The sequence below is a fragment of the Galeopterus variegatus genome, unplaced genomic scaffold, assembly GCF_000696425.1.
Source record: "Galeopterus variegatus unplaced genomic scaffold, G_variegatus-3.0.2 Scaffold991, whole genome shotgun sequence".
Lineage (NCBI taxonomy): Eukaryota > Metazoa > Chordata > Mammalia > Dermoptera > Cynocephalidae > Galeopterus > Galeopterus variegatus.
Window position 1 is genome coordinate 275,576 of NW_007727102.1, and position 21,185 is coordinate 296,760.

General features: G+C 36.0%; 1 protein-coding gene across 1 annotated transcript in view; it reads right to left on the bottom strand.

Annotated features, from left to right (window-relative positions):
* Positions 1–21,185, bottom strand: part of ZFPM2 (zinc finger protein, FOG family member 2) — a 408,841-nt gene that overhangs the window by 209,671 nt on the left and 177,985 nt on the right. Inside the window, exon 4 of the mRNA XM_008574052.1 lies at positions 20,918–21,036. Coding sequence (XP_008572274.1) covers positions 20,918–21,036 — 119 coding nt within the window. The remainder of the gene's footprint in view (positions 1–20,917; positions 21,037–21,185) is intronic.

Here is a 21,185-nt window from a genome sequence, read left to right on the forward strand (position 1 = left end):
TTCGGATCCCACATACAGACCGGTTCCCGCTCACTGGCTGAGCGAGGTGTGGGCACAGCACCGAGGGTTGCGATCCCGTTGCCGGTCCCGGTCCGGCACGGGCGCGACACTGAGGGTTGCGATCCGTTGCCGGACACGAAAAAAGACAAAAAGGAAAAAAAAAAATTGAAATCCATTGCAGCCAAACACCACTACTTTGGGGTACATTCACAGTAAACATTATATCAGGGTTTCTCCACCTTGATACTATTGATATTTTGGGCCAGATTACTCTTTGTTGTAAAAAGCTGTCCTGTGCATTGTAGGCTGTTTAGCAGCAATTCTGGCTTCTACCAAAGATGCCAGTAATACTGCTAACATTCTCCTTCTGCTCCTGTACCATGCCCTGCCCGCCCAGGTTGTGACAACCAAAAATGTCTTCGGGCACTGATTGCCAAATGTCCCTTGGGGAACAAAACTGCCCGTCATTGAGACAACTGAAGTAGGTTTCCTTAGGGAAAAGTTATGAAGATAGACTTTCATTCCTTTCAACTCATTTTCCTGAGCTAAACCGTTTTAAAAAATATTATATATTCTCATCTAGGTAGGATATCTACCTAAAAGCTAATATATCCAGGTGGATTGGTCAGTAAAATTTTGCTTTCCCCAAGACCTCACTGGATACTTTTGAGCATAAAGTATTCCAAAGAACCCTGACAAGATGAAGTTGTACCATCTCATCCAACAAATGATCTCACTTCAACCCTCACACTAACTTTACTATTAAGCAAAAACAGGCACATTTTCAAATATTGATTCCAACTAATGTCTGATGCTAACAGGCATGATCTTATCAAGGCCCCACTATAATAGAAGGAGTGTCAGAGTTAAACAGAATAGGCTGGGAAAAGATCGCAATCATCCTCCCAATGATGTGATGGTATCACAGAATGGGGATAGTATTCTAAGTAATTATCATTAATAGATCCTAGCACAGGACAGAGCAGGCCTGATGGGGGTCTAAACAAATTTGAGTGAGATAAAACAAGGTTGGTGAAAATCACAGTTTAAAAGCACTAGATGTTCGTGAAGTAATTTTTCAAATTTAAAATACCAGATTTTAAGTGAACAAGGAAGTGTGGAATAATTTTAGTACAATAAACATGGAAAGGGAAAAATGCCCCTTTATTAGTAATACGGGTGCATTTCATTTGTCTTTTTGCCCATTACATCCATTCTGGTTGTTTCTATGCTTTGATCTAATTAAAGTATTTATAAACAGGTTAGTTCTATCTACTGAAAGAGGCTAAATGCATTTGCTGTTTGCAGCATACCAGACAGAAATCTGATGAATTAATCTCCATCACAAAAAATAGAAAAGGTTTGTTTTTATTCTTTTAGTTTTTGGCCCAGCTTCAGTATACGCTGATGATACCAGGTAATCTGCCTTATTGCAAACATGGTTCAAAAGTAGCTTTTTCTACTTTTATGTTTAAGATCTTTCTATTGCACTGATTCATTCATTCTTTGCCCCCTATGCCCTAGTACGCAGAAGCTCTCAATGATCACTTCATTGCTTACTTCTCAATGAAGTAGGGAAGTTTCATGCAATCTGCAAAAAGTCAGGATGCCTTTTTTAACCCATTAATGACAATTTAATACACATAATGGCAATTAGTAGAAGACTTCATCTTCTGGAAGATCTATTAGATAAATTCATTGCTGCTTACAGACATTATTATGCTTGTTACATTGATACACTACTTATTTGCATGAAAAAAAAATAATAGTGATAATTAGTCCAAATAATTAATAAAATACAAATGCTTTTGCTGGAAACTTACTATTTAGCTTTGAGTTGATCACTACTAACTTTTGTCCTATAAAATAGACATAATGATGTACATGTCTTACCACTATGACAGATTTAAAGTTAAGCAAACAATATCAGGGGATTATATAGTAAATGTGGTCAAAAGGATATTTCCCTCAGTGATTTATATATGAATATATATATAAAGAGAGAGAGAGAGACCACAAATGTGATTATTAGCACTGTTATTCTTATTCACACTCTGTCCAGACTTTTCCAGGGAGGAAAAGCCAAACTATGAGTATATCTTCGTTTGTGTTTCTTTTCTCAAAAGGGTTATTAATTATAAGTGCTGAAATCTTTTGGATAATCACTGAGGATGAATTTATTGCTGAAATCAATAGCACAGGAGAGAACCCGAAATGCCACTTGGTGTTAACATAGTAAAGCAAAATGGGACATTCTACACACTTTGTTTCTTGTCTAAAAATAATGCAGTCACTGACCTTAACCTTATCAAATTGCTTCCTTCCATCATCAAGGTCAAATGCAATAGTAAATAAATTCGGTTGTCTATATGAGCATACCATAAGTATTTATGATGCAATTACATCTGTACTTTGCGTTATTCCTAGAAAAAGTACTCACAAGTAAAAATTAATATTTTTTCAGTAAATAATTTTAAATTTTGAAATAGATTAGCAAAATTTGGCAAAGAATTCAGATACAAAGTATATCTATTAACTGTTTAGTCTTCTTTTCAGAACTTCCATTTCTGCCTTAACACCCTAATGCACAATGCACATGGATAAATCTCAAATATGTACCTAACGAGAGTAACAACAGTAGCTGTTATCAGCATATACCCTCATATGTACGGAGACCGTCTCTCTTTTACGTTGACCAAAGAGGAGAGGACATATGAGAAGCAATTGAGAAAATCCTCAGATCCTAATCTTTCAGACGGATATCACTGACAGATAGTAGATGGATCCTGAGGCTCTTCTGTGTCTAGAGAACCATTTTACATCTATGCAACACCAGATGAAGAGACCGGAAGAGCACAGGTGTGGTGCTGAACATGTCTCAAGAGTCAGCCATTGGCTTGGTTCACAGAATGGCAGAGATGCTAAGCAGACACAGCTGTATTTCAGTCTCTCTTAACAAGAACCACGACGCATCCTACTAATGCTCCTTCCAGTTTCCAGTTTCCAACGCTAGATTAAACAAAGAAAGGAAACTACTATTTGAGGAAAAATTCATCAAGTTGTAGAAAGATACAAGGAAATACTGATTTTTGTTCCTTCATGCACTAAGAGGATTTATGCAAAGAGAAAGCAAATGCCATCTAGTGAAACCAGGGGCTGACTCTGTTGCCAACAGGCTCATCACTATTTTTCATCTTTGTAACACACACCTAAGATACGCTCTTTTTCTTCAGCCTGCTAATCAGGGCAGTGGTACCTGATAGTGGATGATTGACTAAAGAAATCAAGATTGAACTTATTCCCTGAGGCACACTGTACCTCAGATCAAAGAGTGCGCATGTGGCATCCTGAAAATGCAATCCCACTGCTTTCACCTCTCAACTCCCTGACACAAGAACCAAAGACAATAATCCTTATAAATCAGTGATACTGTCTCTGAAGAGGGAGCAAAGACTTAGCAGGAGAAATTTGGGGATCTGGACTGACTCAATTAAATAAATCATTTTTTAAAAGCTTAAGGCTAGTTTTTACTTTCTAACCCAATTTTTGGCATTCTAATCTCAATGACAAATTAAGAACAGCCATATTGGATGCTAAATGCTTAAAACCAAGATGATCTCTTTGTAAAGAAGAGATAGAATTCAATCCAAAAATTTTACTGTATCACAAATGCAATACCTTTTTTCCCCAAGTGTTTGACAAAAATATGGATGTTAAACATTTTTTAAAAATTGAAGCATCTTTAATTACATTATCATTTAAAAATAGAATTTTTTCTTTAAGTATTTCAGATGTCATTATATTTCATACAGTGCATGGTTAATAGCAATATTTGAAAGAAGGTTTATCTACCATTTCATAAATAAGAGCACACAGAATAATAGCAAACTTCATCCTGATTTAGAATCAGATTGTTAACGGCATAATGAGCATTATAAATACCAGTGGAAACTAATGCCAATGGGGTTATCAAGGTACCTCTCTTTTATCAGTTAGTTACTAGATTCAACTGCATTCAATATACAGCATTCTTCTTAAAACATTATAAACTCAAGCTCCAACTTAAGTAACTCTAGTGAGCAGCCTCTTCACAGTAGAATCTGCTTTATTCCCACATATTCCAGTGATGAAAGCACTGCTCTATTATCATTATAATATTAATATTAATATCCAGGGGAAGTGACCATAAAATCCAATACTTTTACCATGTTAGGTTCACTAGTTATTTTTTTTAGTTCTGTCATTTTACAATTGGTTAACATGGATTATGTAAATTTTGAAATGACACACCTACAAAATGAAAGCAAATTACTGAGAAATGTTTACATGTTATATACATTATGAATCCTCTGAAGTTTTTGATGGTAACAGTAATTCAGCTCACATTAAAATCTTTTTCAGGAGAAACTGGGATTAAACAATACAGTAAAATAAGGTAAGAGATTAGACTGTAGTAATTAGTTAGATAAAATGGACTGTACTTTTCCTTGGTTCTACTGATTTCCCTCCCTTCAGCTTTCAGGTAACTGCATATACACTCGCAAAAGATACTTGGAGAATTATTGAGAAGATGCAACTAAAATAGTAGGCTGCCCATTCCTTCTGATGCTGTCAAATCAATTGAAACGAGATGATGTGCTTCTTTTTTCAAGCTCTCAGTAGCTAAAGAGATATAGAAATAAAAATATAAAGATTGAGTACCTTTTTGTCCCCTACAACTTTAGTGGTAGGCAAGACTTGCAGCAAATATTAACAGTACTTCATAATAATAATATGGTAACTAACCACTCTTTTTTTAATTCTAAAGATAAATATTGAAAGCTAAAAATAAAATCCAGTATTCCTAATGTAATTAAATTGTTTGATTCTCGCATAATTAGGAAATATTTTTATACCATCTCATGAAGGTTACCTACAGTTATCAATCATTTATGCTCATAGAGCATGTTCAATAAGGAGAAATAAAAACAGAAAATCAAATAATATGAGAGAACACTTGAATTTTATTGTTTGCATTTTTTTTATCTATCAAATTTTCTTTTTTCTTTTGTCATCATATTTAACACTTTAACTAAATTAGGTCTTCCTATGATGCTCTAGGTGATCAAAAAGAAATATACAAAAATCTTTTTCATCCTATAAATTTATATACCCAAATGCTCTACTCTTGTAAGTTACTTATTATAGTACTTAAAATACCTTTATGATAATTCAGCAATTTGGGGTTTTGCCATGTGCTAAAATGGTGAAATTATCAGAAAAAAAGTATTAGAAACATTATTAATATTGAAGGTCTAATCAAGGACAAAATATTAAGTTTATGTAATTCTTTCAACAATAGAAGTGTACTGTATGTCATAAGATCATTTTATTTATGAAACTTAAGAGTATAAAAAAATAAAATTAAAATATAAATTTATTTATTTCTATCTTATTTGTTGGCTTAAATATTAACCATTTATTCTGTGTGGGTGCCTATGTATATGTGAATATCACTTTTTGTGATAAAAATTTTTTATCACAATTTTATCACATTTATTTATGGTTTTGCTTTAAGCAACATATAAAGGCTATGGATAGAATCCAGTTATGTTTAAATACTCATAGAAAAAGTAATTCTAATTGAGAAAAATTCGAATCTTTGTACTCCCACTTCTTAGCAAAGTTCCTGACTTACAATACATGCTTAATACTGAGTCAAGTTTTCCTTCAAGACTTTTATCACAAAATATCTAAAATTAGAGAAAGGAATGGATTTTAGTCATTTAATTGCTAGTAGACACAGCAGGGGGAGAATTAAAATAGTTATGAAATAATAAAAATAATTATTCCACTACCCTTTCATTTGACTGTAAAAAAGATAAAAGTAACATGCCACTAAAAGGTACACCATACAGTGGGGAAATAAGTCAGGTGACAAGTCCAAATGGGTCCATGTCTACTCTTTTGTCTAGACCTTGACATAACTAATGACCAACAATTTAGATTGTGCCCCCTCCAACCAGTTTATTTAATGATTGACTCCAAGTGAAAATAAATGACCATATAAAAAATCTGAAGGCTCTTTGCAAATGCAAAGTATGACTATTATTATCCAAATAGATTTATCCTTCCAGAGCTTTTTCAGAAAGAAAAAGTTGTGCTTTAAAATGAGACCTGTATTCTATCTTTCTTCATATTTTCACACAGACATTATTTTCACCAAAAGTTAAGAGTCTGAGCTCAACTCACCAAACCCAGGACATTAAAGTTGAAAAAGGAGTGTCTCTCTTTCAGCCAAGCCTCAGCAAAGGGGCATACTTCACTTCTGGGCAGCTAACTGAGTACTGTATTATCCATGGTATGTGACGTCATTACCTATCATTCATTCGTATGACAACTCTTTTGTTTCTAATTCTTTTTGCCTGTATATTTATTCATAAAATGCCAGAACAACAGTGGTATGAAGAAAAAATAATTCCAGCAGCATCTATAAGCCTAAAGATGTTTAAAGTTTACAGCGTGTTAGCTTGATGACAATTTTTTTTTTGCCCCCTTTCACTATTTGCTCCCATACATATTATTTTGATGAACTTTAATATACTGGTTCTATTTGGCTGGAACTTTCAGGTATCTTTTTATTTTTTTCTTCATGGGTAAGAATTATTTTATTTTAGCTGTCCTGGGAACAGCAGATCAGTTTCTAAAGCTCACTGGAATTCTCTTAGCGGTATGAATTATTTTGGAAACATCTAACGTGTATTTATTTAAATCCAAAGCAAAAATAGCACATTTATCCCCTTTCAAAAATCTTAATTAATAACAAAGGTATGTTAGGCTCCAAAACAGCTTAACTGAACCTATGTGGATCCAAAGGCCTGCCAAAATGAAATCAGCATTATAAAAAATAGATTTATATTTCATCTAGTCATAAAATAGTAACCTATACTATATAAAATGTACTGGGCATTCGAACAGAGCTCATGATGACAATAGCTTGAAATCTCACTCTTAGCACATTAAAAGTGGCCTCATACATACTTTGGGGTGGGGGGCTTCCTTGTAAGGTTTTTTCTGTAGGTTTTAAATTTTTTTTATTTTGTCTTTTTGACCTGGATTAACTAATCACAGATTATGGAGCAAATGACTTACAACAGCATCTTGAACCTCGACCCCTCTGACAGTCACAGAATTTTACAATCAAAATATTTCATTAGAAAATCTTCAAGAAGCAGCGGAAGGTTTGGCACTGAACCCTTTAGGATCCCATTCAGGGCCTCTGCTGTATTCTTGAGCTCGTCTAGTCCGAAACGGCACACTCTACCCCCATGGAGTGTCTCCAAAGCCATTTTGAATCCTCTTTTCCCTTATCAGGCAGATACAGACCTGCATCATCGTGGAGCCTTCTGACAGGGGCTACAACAATTGGGAGAAGGGGGGTGACACAACGCTCATTGTTTCCTTTCACAAAACCCTGCCACAGGGCGCAGATTAACACCAAAAAATAGATGGCTGCAACCAAAGAGAAGCATTTTTCAGAATGCCTCCACTTGATTAATGAAGTCATGGAGCCGACCACTGTTTGACTGTCATCATGTGCTCTTCCTTTCCTCGTCCCTCTCCTCCTGGAGTACTGGCAGAGAAAGGGACACTTCTGCGAATGTCTGCTTCCTTTGGAGATCCGTCATTTTCACAAAGTTTTGTAGGAATGCAACAGATTAAAACTGCCTAGGTTCCTTGCTGAAAATATTCAGATGAAGGACAACCTGTTTTTTCACCACCTCTAACTTCTTTAATGAAGAGAAAGGCTTCCTTTTTTTTTTTTTTTCCTTTTAACTTGGGCCCTGATGCTTATCTCAGATGCACAGGCAGACATCACTGAGTACCTTTACATGGACTAATACGGTACCCATGCCTGAGCAGCAGTGGCTCCCACATCTAAGATTAGAATCAGTACCTGAGCGACTCTGGCTGCTCCTGTCCATGGGATAATGCTCACACTATTAAAAGCAGCGTAATAAGGAACTAATAGTATTTGTTTAACTTCTTAATAAAAGCAAAAACTTCAGGCACATGAAATACCTTTGCTCTTCCATTGATGTGATGACCATTCTGTACTGACTGAGCTCTAAAATGCCACAAATAATGAAAGAATGGAGTTAACATTTTAAAAAATACAAACCTAACTCAAAAGTGAATCAGACGGGGCAAATTACTTTTCCAGTTGTCTGCAATCCCCAATCACACACCTGAGAAATGCTTTCTGAAGAATAACTCTTTACAAAAAGCAAACACAAAGAAGCCAAGATAATTCAAAAAGCAGTTTGACCACTTAACCTTTCTTTCTCTTCCTAAAAATATGTTTTTTCTCTGTGTCTGTGCTGATTGTCTACTCAGATGATAAATGCTCTGAGAACATACCTCACACTTCTCTAGGCTATGAGTTCTCAGAACACTCATGCTAGTTCATCAATAAGTATGTGTGTGTGTGTGTACAAATACATGTGAGCACATGTGTATGAAGTTGTATTCACACAATGACAACCAAAAGTGCTTTTTAAGTGTGTACAGAGAGAGGGCAGAAGAGAAAAGGCTAGATGTTCTGCTTGGGGAATTAAAGGAATGAATAATCTACTTTCGAGTCACAGGCATAATACAAAGTAATCTAGGTTTGTATAACAATCTGTGTATTTTTCAAAGTGACTAAATGCATATAATTTTATATAATTTTGCAATAACTCTATGATGTAAGGCTGGTCTAATAACCCCTATTTTATAAATGAAGAAACTGAAAGCATGTGTGATTACCCAAGATAGCACATGCACTTTGGGTAATAACAGTCGGGACTAGAATCAGGCTATTCTGGCCCCATCATGGGCTCTTTCCCATACTTTTTCTCCCACTTTTGATCTTTACAGTGTGTTAGTGCATGTTTCTCAAAATTGCTGAAGGACAAGAAACACTAGCAAACTGCTTTTGATTCCTAATTCCCATTAGATTTCGTATAAATCATGTTCCTGTATTTTAAGTCTCTATCTACAAAATCAATATCTAAATAAATTAATCAAAAAGTCACCAATCACCTTCTATGTCGAAAAGCATATTAACCTTCAGAAATAAGAATAAAATATATCTCATTTTCACAAATGTCTTCTACTTCTTAATTTTTTATTTTAGTTGTGATGCTTTATAGCATATGATTTTGTTTTCTCTATTCAAAATCATTAAATTTTTTTACATGATTTCTTCCATTGCTCTTGTTATTTGAAAGTCCTTCCCTATCCTGAGACCATATTTATACAAATTACCTTCTGTGGGAGAAAGCCTCTGAGATGGCCCCAGTCATTCAGGCCTTTGGTTTCAGGCGCCTGTGTAATTCTCTTTCCTTCAGTGTAAGCTAGACCTAGTGAACAGAATTCAGTGGATGTAATGAGATGCTACTTCCAAGATTAAGTTACGGAAAGACAGTTGCTCGTGTCTTCGCCTCTCTCTCTTGCTCCCTCATTTGCAGGCTCAGAGGGATGCCAGCTGATATTGTGAGCTGCCCCATGGAGAGGCCCACTAGGCAAGGAATTGAGCCAACAGCCATTTGAGTGAGCTTGCAAGCAGATCCTCCACCAGTGGAGCCTTCAGATGACACCACAGACCTGGTTGTCACTTTGACTGCAGTCTTGTGAGAGACACTATGCTAGAGACACCTAGATAAGCTATGCTCATATTTCTGACCCTCAGAAACTGAGAATAAAAAGTATGAGAAAAACCACAGACTTACTTACAGAAACCTAGGCTTGACTTTGGTTTCCTGACTTTTAAAATAGAAAGCAATATAAAACATGTGAAATGGCACAGAATGTAAACAAATTATTCGGATCAAGAAACCACAGTTTTGTCAAACTGGGCCCAAGGATTTTATGAAAAAAGTAATGTAAGGGTGAATGAATCATAAAGAGCAACTTTAAATTCAATACTTAAATTAATATCTAAAAGAGATATTAACTTCCAAAAGAGACTTTATCAAATAACTTCACAACTTTCCAAAAGCATTTAATAAATGTTATTTTATTTTTCTCTTACTAGAAATATAAGCAAGAATGTTTACCTCTGGACCATCATGGAGCATCAACACAGAACTCTATAGAAGTGGCTTGGACAGGGTCACAAACTTACCTATACCAGAAAAACCTCATGTGATAACAAACATTGCCAGTGCCAGCTGAGAGCTACAGTTAAATCATGATACGTGGTTAATGCCATCCTGGGAATATCTCTTGATAATAAGATTAAAAATAGAGTCCAATAAGCTATAAGAGTTTGACAAAGAGTTATTTCTAAGTAATTTTTATGTTTAAAGACCAAACTGAAAGAATACAAAACGGTACCTATGTCCATTCTCTTACGGCTGTCACATCCATGTTAACTGAGTGTATTAATCGTCATGTCTAGCTAAGATTTCTGCTAAAATCTCATACATTTGAATAATATTTATTATAACCATGGAGATAACAGATAAGCGCACAGTGCCAAACTAACTGCTTTACAGTAGTTGTAGAAGGGTAATTCCTCAAAAAAGTCAAGTAGAAAGTCTTTAAAAGGCATGCAAGATATATCAGCAAGTAACAGAGACAGTTTTGACCAACTTTTCATAGAACTGCTTCTCACAGTACTTTCTCATTTTTACCTTCCCCTCCAGCAAAATATATTTTTCAAGATTTATATTCTATAACTTGTGTTAAGACAATAATATTATGCTTTGCAAACCATTTCTCACCCTTCACGCCTGTACTCTGTGGGAAACATAGTGCTACTCATTAGTCTCAACGACTTTATACACATACTTTCAGTATAGGAGCTTTCATCCTATTATGATATCAGCAACTCCTCCATTCACACATTAAGTAAACAGCATGACACTAAGTCATTTTAATAACTCGATGAAAAGATCATCTTCAATAAAAGTTCTCCTTGGGATTCTAAAGAAAGAAAACAATGAATAAACTTAAATAAGTTTTTTAAAAGATGCTTTGTTTATTCAAACTTGGCCTAGGTATAGGTAAATAGGTTTAGCCATGTATATAACCCAAAGGCAAAAGTGTGTTTAAATTACAGGCAGAGGAGAGTAAGGTAGGCCCATAAATAAAACTGGCTCTCTATGGCAAGGAATTGTGTCTTTGTATTCCTACCTTTAAAATCCAAATCCAAACATAAAGAACCTGGAAAGACTTCAGCATTAGGAAAAAAGTAAGTTGAAAGGAGACTGAGGTTAGCGGACAAACTACCAACATGTAAAATGTGTATTTTTGAGGCAGGTAATAATTATCAGGAAGGGCACAATTTACGTTTTCATTTAAATATTATTGTCCCATGTGACAATATATTTCCATTCACTGCTAACGTCATAACTATTTCTGTATTATAAAACAATTAACCCCTTCTGATATCAACATGCAATTCATCTCTCTGGCTTGCTTTTACAGATTTGAATTATGAAGTAATATTTTGGCATTTGACTTCTTTTCTGACTCACATTCTATAGGACGTCTTTGAGTACCAATCTATCCCTTCTCCATGAGTACTCGTCATCCATAAAAACAACAACAACAACAACACAAAAGCCCTACTCTAATTCTAGAAACCAGACCAATGCATCATTTTCCAAGGCTTAGCTGAATTAAATGTCCTGCTTTCACATCTTCTTTGAGCAGCTTCCCTGTCCACTCAGTTTCCATCAATTCTCCACATAGCAGATTGAGTATAAGAGAAGCCAGGATCTTGCCCTCCCTGAGGGACAAATCTACAACCTCCATCAATAATGAATTTCACCAACACTTCCCAAGAGGAACAGGGTACAATTAAAAAGGTTATAAGTCCTTGCTCTAGCAGAACCTAAGGGCATCTATGAATGAAACTGGCTTAAGCCCAATTAGAGGAATCAGTACATTTGTCTTCTCTTGGAACAACCCTGCTCTTAGGTTCCCATCAATTCAGTATAAATCTGACTGATCTTATCCAAGAAGTTAATAGAAAATTGCTCACAGTGGGAGACTGCCACCTCAGTTTCCAAGCAGAGACAGATGGAATTTCCCAGATGGTTTGTCACTGGAAAGTGTGATGCTGGATAAGACTTCACAGAAAGCATGGTAGAGCAGAACACCTTCTTGGCCTTCACCCACATCCTAGTGAGGGGTCTAAAATTGATTCTGTTGTAAACAAATCATAATTGCTTCAATGGCCTCAACACCTCATCCTCCCTAACTGCCTCAAAGGGTTGCAAATCTTACACTGAAGTTAGTCAATACTGATCAAGATACCATCACAGTGAGCATATCTCCTTATGGGGCAAAAACTGAAGAAACAGACACAGTTATCTTATCCTACTGTAACTTCCACTCAAATGAGATTAAAATAAAAACAAAAGTATATAAACAAATAAAACAGACACAAGATAGTATTTACTGTGATAAATACACTGTTGAGTTGTGCAGATGAAGCAAGACCAGAGAAGAAACAGAAATGGGTATAAAGACTCAAAGAGGATGCAGGGATCTTGAATGAGTAGAGCTGTGCATTATTTCCTGATACTGGAGAAAAGTGGAAGGAAAGAACTAATTTGCTCATTCATTCAAAGGGTATTCATTGAGCTCTTACTATGACAAGACATTGTTTTAGGCTGAAAGGATGCAAAGGCAAAAAATAGACAAGTGGCATATGGTCTGCAGGGGAGATAGACAAGTAATCAGGAGCTCACAATTATGATCAGTCCTCTTATCTTAGTAAACCTTGAGCATCTAGATGGGAGCTCCAGGGAAAGTACCCTGGAGATGACTTTGAGAAGAGTCTCTAAGCATTAGAGTTAGTGAGATGATGATGGGCAGGAGGAGGAGCATAGGGCTTTCCAGGATGATAGAATAGCATGGCCAACCATATTAGTCCATTTTTGTGCTGTATCGTAGAATACCTGAGACTGGATAATTTATAAAGAACAGAGGTTTATTGCCTTATGATTCTGGGACAGCTGCATCTGGTGTGGGCCTCAGGCTGCTTCTACTCATGGTGAAAAGTGGCAGCAGCTGGTGGGTACAAGCAGATCCCATGGTGAGAGGAAGCAAGAGAGACAGAGGAGGCACCAGGGTATTTTAAACAACCAGTTCTTGTGGGAACTAATAAAGTGAAAAACTCAAGCTCTACCCCCATCCCCCAGGAAGAGCATTTTCCATTCATGAGGGATCTGCCCCCATGACTCAGCTCCCAACACTGCCACATTGGGTATCAGATTTCCACATGAGTTTTGCGGGGAACAACATGTCCAAACTCTATCACCAACTAACCAGAGATGGGAGAAAAGAGTGTATTCAGAGCACTGAAGTCTACACTGTGAGTAGAAAAGGGGTTGGAGCCAAGGAGGTGGATATCATTGAAAGCCCTTTTAGGCTTTACCAAGGAGTTTATGTTCTCTTGTGCCCTTTAGTTTTCTAAGCATGGCAATTAAGTGACTAGTTTTGTTTTTAGGAAATACTATTATTTGGGTAAAAAAAAAGGAGACAAGAAGAAAGCAGAAAGAATAGTCAGAAGAATATTGTCATATTCAAGGGAGAAGTGATCCAAGTTTCAACTAAAGTGGTGGTAGTAGGAACAGAGGAGAACAGACACCAAGAAAGCAGGAGAGATGGTACTTGGTTTCTGGAAGTGAAAAGGAGGAACTTGGAACGTGTTTGACTCTGAATAGAAGGAAAAGAGAGGGTAGTAGTTGTAGGCAGGAAGGAGAGATGTGTGGGTGTGTATCTGTGTGTGTGAACAATCATTTGCATGTGAGAGAAGAGGTAGAAATGCAGAAAAGACATGGGATGACTAATAGAAGGAACTCCCTGCAGAGGCAGGAAAGGACATGCAGAACCCTAGGACCAAAGGCGACTGAAAGCTGGACGTCAGGGAAAAGAATAGAGAGAACGTCTGTGGAGACAGCAATAAACTCTCTATGGTACTGTTTGGTTGAAGGAATTAAGTGGGAAAGGCTTGCAAAACAGTTGAAATGTGCTATTAGAGAAAGGGTAAAAAGCCAAGGTTAAAGATTTTTTTTTAATTTAAATGTCATTTGTAAATTAGTAGCTGAAGCTTTGCAAGTGGATAAATTCCCTGAGGCACTGGGAACAGAGGGAGAAGAGAAAAAAGGCCAGAAGTATTCTGGGAAATACACACAGTTAAATTAAAAAGAGCCAAGACCCAGAGAGATATGAGAAGTAGGAAAGTATGGTAGTCCTGAGACCAGACTAAAATGAATATTAAGAACGAAAATATCTTTCACAATGTCAATATCAATGAAAACAAATATGAGACCCAACAAAAAGTCAGGCCTCAGCAATATGATAAATCATATCACTGAGATAGTAAAGATAGGGGGAGATGGGTGGAGGGAGATGGGTGGGGTCAGTGAGGATGTTCCTGGTAAATTCAATTAGATTAGATTTTTATTTTATAAAAAATATTCTTGGGCCGGCCCGGTGGCACACTGGAGAGCGCGCCGCTTGGGAGCACAGCGGTGCTCCTGCCGAGGGTTCGGGTTCGGATCCCATGTGGAGACCAGTTCCCGCCCACTGGCTGGGCGCCCTGCGGGCGCAACGCCAAGGTCCCCGGTACGGGCGCAACACCGAGGGTTGCGATCCCATTACCGGTCAGTAAAAAAAGACAAAAAGGAAAAAATATATATAGATATTCATTTTTTTTTTTTTTTAAGCATTTATTGAATACCTATTACATGCCAATGGCAGAGGTCCAAAACTAAACGATAAAGATTAAACAAATCTGGGTTGGCTGTTTAGATCAGCTGGTTAGAGCATGGTGCTGATAACACCAAGTACAGGGTTCCACTCCCATACCTGTGGGCACCAAAAATAAATAAATAAATAAATAAACAAACAAACAAACAAATATTAAACAGGTCTATGTCCTCTAGAATCTCAACAATAATTTGGATATTGCTTTCAAATTTACTTCATTATCATATCTTAGAGGTTGTCTTTGTATGGCTTCCCCAGAAGCTTACTCTGAGACTGATTTAAGTACAAGCAGTTTATTGGGGAGGTGATCTCAGAAAACTCCAGTAGGGATGTGGAGAAGTAAGCAGAAAAGATAAGGAAGCCCATAAAGGGTGCATTACCAAGCAAAATGGAGCTCAACTCCCCTGGGAAACTCTCAGAGACTGTGTAGAACACACCTTACATCCAAACTGAGAGAAGAGGAAGCAGGGCTGATATTCCACCAACTTCCTGTCCTCCCTGGTCGAGGATTACCTCTGAGAACATGAATACTCCAGCACTTCCAGTTTGCCCAGCTGGCAGCAAGTTTGCTCCTAAGGCTGGAAAAAAGTTGTCAGGAAGAAGAGTAACAGATGTTTCCACGAAGCAGCCTTCAGTTATAGAGGCGAATGCTGGAGTCACGGGTAGGAATATGTTTGCTGCAGGATATGTACAGCATGAAGATTCTAGCAATGAATGGGATCAAAGATGAGAATGGGAAGAAGCAGAACAGAAAGGGAGAAATGGAGTCAATAATAATTCTAATTATAGTAATGTAGATCAGGAATTTCTTATTCTTTTCTCAACCACATTTCTTTCAAGAGAGCTATCCTCAAACCTTTAAGATGCAATTTAATACATGTATATTTTACTAATAGGTCAATAAAATGTCTATAATGCCCTTGATATGTGTATTTCCTACTTGTAGAATTCAGTGTCACAAATACCCCATGAGAAAATAAACCAGGTCCTATTCTGATTGAGTGGAATAAAATGAGATTTCTCTATCAAATTTCATGTTTAATTCAACAGGTTATAATGAGTTTACTATTATGTAGTAAGTAATCTGGGACTTTCCCTTTATGTTTTGTTTAATTAAGAATGCATGTTGCATGGTTCCAGCAGTTGGCTGAATCCACTCAGACTAGTTAGCTACTGACAGCTGATATATTCAAAAGCAAGAGAGGGCAAATGCCACTTAAATTCCAGACACCTAACCTTCAAAATAATCATTGTTGTTTGATACTTATTAAGCACTGCCATGTGCTAGCACAGCTGAGATTTAGCTTATTACAAGGATCTTTGTCCTTGGGAGAGTATGGGAAAAACTTCAAGGCACAACATATAAATATAGAAATTCTAAAATGTCTTCAAAGCAGATATTAATTAGAACTTAAGGTGATTTAAAAAATTTCTTCCTTGTCAGTAGTCCTTTGATTTTCTCAATGAACAAAATCACGAACTTTGAAAAACACCAACTTTGTACCACCATGACAGCACTTAATGTAGGTTATTCCTCAGAACTGAGGTGCGATGTTGGAAAGAAGGCTAAGCTCTTTCATTGGCTAATAATTCTTTCGGGGGTATAAGGTTGTACCTCAGAAAAACGGAAACTTGCAAAGTATCACAGATTTTGGAGTTAATTTTGTCTGTCAACTCAGAGGATGTTTTTGAACAAAATTAATATTTAATTCAGTGAACTTTGGGTAAAGCATGTTGCCCTCCATAGTGTGAGTGGGCCTCCACTAATCAGTTGAAGAACTGAATAGACCAAAAAGACTGGCCTCCCCAAGCAAAAGGAAATTCTCCAGCAGACTGCCTTCAGACTTCATCTGCACCATTAATTGTCTTCGGTCTCCAGCCTGCCAGCTCATATTGCAGATTTTGGCCTCACCAACCTCCATAATTGCATGAACCAAGTCCTTATAATAATTTTTTTTCTATATACAAACACATCCTGTTGGTTTTCTGTTTCACTGGAGAATCCCAATACAGAGCCCTTAGCCAATAGCCAGATTTACGTATTAAAATCCCCAAACATCAAGGTTGAGGGAGCTACTTGTTTACTTTGGGGACTCTTTTCAGTTTAAACTTGATAGATTTCAATGGATTCATTTCTACAGATGACTGACTAGTAACAGTAGTCAATATTTGTTGGTAACTCACATATACTATCATATTTAGTCCTCACAAGATCCCTATTAGCTGCATAGTATTATTATTCCCATATTAAAGATAGCATTTAGGATTGCAGTGAGTTCTGGAATCAGACTGAGCTGACCTTGGGCTAGTTATTTAACTTTCCAAAGTAACAAAGGAGATAACCAGATCTTCTCTTATGCTTGTGTAAGAACTAAATATGATATAAAACATGTAAAGCATTTTGACCAGTAGCAGGTCCAATGAAAGTATTCACTATAATGCTGCTGCTATTACTAAACTTTCACAGCATGAAGTATCTACCAAGATACTAACGTGTGGGCAAAAAATAATCTATTTCTATGTTCAGTGTGTTATATGATTCCGAGAATAACTTTTTGTCAAATGAATTTGTTAGGTGTTTCTACATAGTTTCTATTCCTTGAAATGTTCTATATACATCTAAATGCCTGGTCTGCAAAGCCTTCCTACAGAAGGTGGCATATTGCTAATACACTTCAAGATGGGAACTTAAAGGATTTGACATCTGGCATGGTGACTCAATTACTGTGTTGGATTAATTAGTGTGCTGAATCTCTTGAGCCAACACCATGAGTCTGAGCAGAGTTACATTACATTGGTTGGAGAATAAGCAATTTGAAAGAATGTGCTAATCCACATTTGGTTCAAGGTTGGGTAAGGAAGGTTAGTAGGCTACATATTTTATTATGAGAAAAATTTGTCTTTATGATATAAAACAAATTTTAAAGTTCTGTCCAAATTATAAAGAGGTGATAAATTGCAGAAATCTTTGAATTAACTCTTAACTGCTCAAGTTGTCAGGACAAATATATTGCCCAAAATAAAAAGAAAATCACATCTCTAATCATTGTATATTTTCTCCCATAGATTTTTATAAATTTAGAATTCTGTAAGGAAATTCCCAACAATTTCATTACGTTCAAATCATGTTATAGATGTTATGTGGATGAGGCAGTGTAGCAAAGTCTTTAAAAATGCAGATTCTGAAATCAAAAGTCAGAACTTTTATTTTCCCATCTATAAAATATAATTCATAATAGAAACAAATATGCAGTTCTGTTTGGAATATTAAATGAGCAGGCAGTGCAGCAAAGTCTTTAAAATGCAGATTCCGGAATCAAAAGTCAGAGCTTTTATTTTCCTATCTATAAAATATTATTCATAATAGAAACAAATACACAGTTTTGTTTGGAATATTAAATGTGCTGATTTATTTCCAATTCTCTACACAGTGTCTAGAAATGAATAAGTATGAAGTATATGTTAGCCAATTGTCATACAGTAGTAACAGTAGTAGCAATGGCAGTATTTATCACATAAAAGTAGAAGTAAATTCTGGAAAAGAATGTTATTCCAAAAGAAAAATATTTCTAAACTATATTTAACTAAAGGAACTAAATTTAATAATAAAGAAAAAATGCTATAGTTTAAGTAAATAAAATAGTTACTTAAACCCCAAGGTTAAAAAAAGTAAACTGAGGTATTAAAATTGTTTTATAAAGAATTATTATCCACTACAGATTTTTAATACCCTAAAGAGTATTTATATACTTTACATAGTATCAAGAATTATGAAAATTTTTTATCTACAAATTGTATTCTTTAAAAAATACTAAATATGGCATAAAATAGCTTTAGAGTGTCCCAGGAGTATTAGAACAACAAAATAATGTCATCTGTCTAAAAAACAGAAAATTGCTTCAATAAAAAATTAAACTTTCACAAATAAGTTATTTTCCATACCTCACAATTTAGCACATGGTAAAAATGTTATAAAACTACCACTCCGTATATATACACATAATGATGTAAAAAACTATATTTTAATATAGATATTATTTTGATATAGAAAACAGAAAAATGTTCCTGTCTCTTACATCAACTACAGGTGCTACTTCAGTGGAAGTAGACTTTTGAAGAAATAACAGAGAAATGACTAAAGATTGAGTTTTGTCTGATATACAGTGATAAATAAGATAAATATCATATTGGCTTAAAATGTTTTTTAAGCAGTGCCGGAGAACAAATAGAAACCCCCAGATAAAATACATCTAGAATAATATTTAACTCAACCTTTGATGTTTAGATAATCTTCCTCTGCCTTTCTTACCATTCGTTAGCTTGAGAAATCAGTATAGTTACTGTTGCTCTTGAAAGAAATCAATAGAACAGTCTATTAGTACAACTCAGCTAACTAAGGCCTGCAGTGTTAGTGGGGCCACATCTCCTGCCCTTTTTGAAGTGGCTGCACTGAACTACCAAGAATAAATTGCCCAGATTATTAGAAATTTAGCCTGGAGTATAAAGACAATTCGTTTGATCCTTAAATACATGTAGAGTCCCCTACCTCACCCTTTTATGAATAAATACATAGGTTTAGGGAGTAAGACACACACCCCTAGAAATCTCACATATTGTTTAATATTTCCTACTTATTCCAATCATTACTTTTAGTAGAGCTAATAACCTCTGCCATATCCACATGGCACGAGAGATCCCCACACATCAATTTCTTTTATGTAATAACTTGAAGAAGGAATTTGTTTCATGTAATAAATTGAAGAAGAAATTTAATGCTGCTGAGCCCAGTACATCTGTCAAGCCCCCCCCTGGGAGTTTTTTATGTACCCACAGCATAGATCAAGTCATTTAACAGTCTTAAGACCAATAACTTGAAGAAGGAATTTGTTTCATGTAATAAATTGAAGAAGAAATTTAATGCTGCTGAGCCCAGTACATCTGTCAAGCCCCCCCTGGGAGTTTTTTATGTACCCACAGCATAGATCAAGTCATTTAACAGTCTTAAGACTCCTCCTATGTAAATGGCATTTAGAGAAAAAGACATTAGAATGAATGTATACAAGATTTCTGGATCTTCTAGGAATAGAAAACAATTTAATTCCCAAGTTTTACCACTTATAATAGAACAGGTTTTCAGCTATCACTTTTATTTTATCCCATATGGTAGGCAGAATAGCATCCTGGCAAAGACGTCCACATCCTAATTTCTGGCCTTGTGAATGTTATATTCCATGGCAAAGGGAAATTAAGGAAGTAAATTGAATTAAGGTGGGGTGGGGTGTCCTTAAATGTGGAGATGTGGAAGAGAGAGGCAGGGGAGTCAGAGTTAAGATGTTGAGGTGAGAAAGAGTCAATCAGCCATTGCTGGCTTTGAAGATGGAAGGGAGCCTATGGCCAATGGCTGTGGGCAGACTGGAGAAGGTGGAAAAGCCAAGAAAACAGATTCTCCCATAGAGCCTCCAGAAATAAATGAGGCCCTGCAGACATCTTGATTTTAGCCCACTGAGACACAGTTTGGACTTCTGACTTCGAGAACTTTACGGTAATAAATTTGTGCTGTTTTAAGCCACAAAGTTTGTGGTGATTTGTCACAAGAGCAGTAGCAAACTAATATATTCAATTACGAAATGAAGTTTAAATGTAACCACACAGCATATCATTCCATTACTTTTTAAAACATCTAGTTAATCAGTTATCCACATAATCATACCAAGTGATGGGCTTTCTGATCTCAGAACTTTTACAAAAATGTTAACAATAAAAATTATGATATTAATCATTCAACCTTGCTCTTAGTATAAACGGTATTACCAGGGTACAACAAAGTTGGTTATTTCTTGTTCTGCATGTAAACCTGTAATGTCTAACAATTAATTTGTGTCATCTTAAAATAAGGCAACTTTACATATTATTAAATGAAACAGTCTTGGTCTGGCTAAGCAGATAAAGCAATAACCTTATAAATTACCTTACTAGGCAACCATTAAGTATGAGTAACGTGTTTCCTTCTAAATTTTGCATATATTACTGTCAGAGACAAACCCCTTGGAAAATATCCAAGTTTTGCAGTCCACGAAAAATCAAAAACAAACTGTTATTTTTAGTGGTTTCGCTGAGAAGCAATGACGAAATATTAAGAGTCAACCATCTCAGAACATTAACATACCAGGGAATTATTATTCAAGTCCATCTTCCCAGCGAATGGCCCCCAGGTTGTTCCCACTGGAAGTTGCTGCCGACTCTGAATTTTTCGTTCCCCATCTTTCTGAAATACCTCCAGCTCTCCTGCAGATAATGAAAACAGAAGTATTTAGAATACTTTCACCGTGCCTTAACAATAGCCACCTCTTTTTGTATGTTTGTTTCACATGCAAAATATTGACAGAGTTCATATAAAGAAAAATTAACTAGGCTTGTCTGAAAAACAACTGATT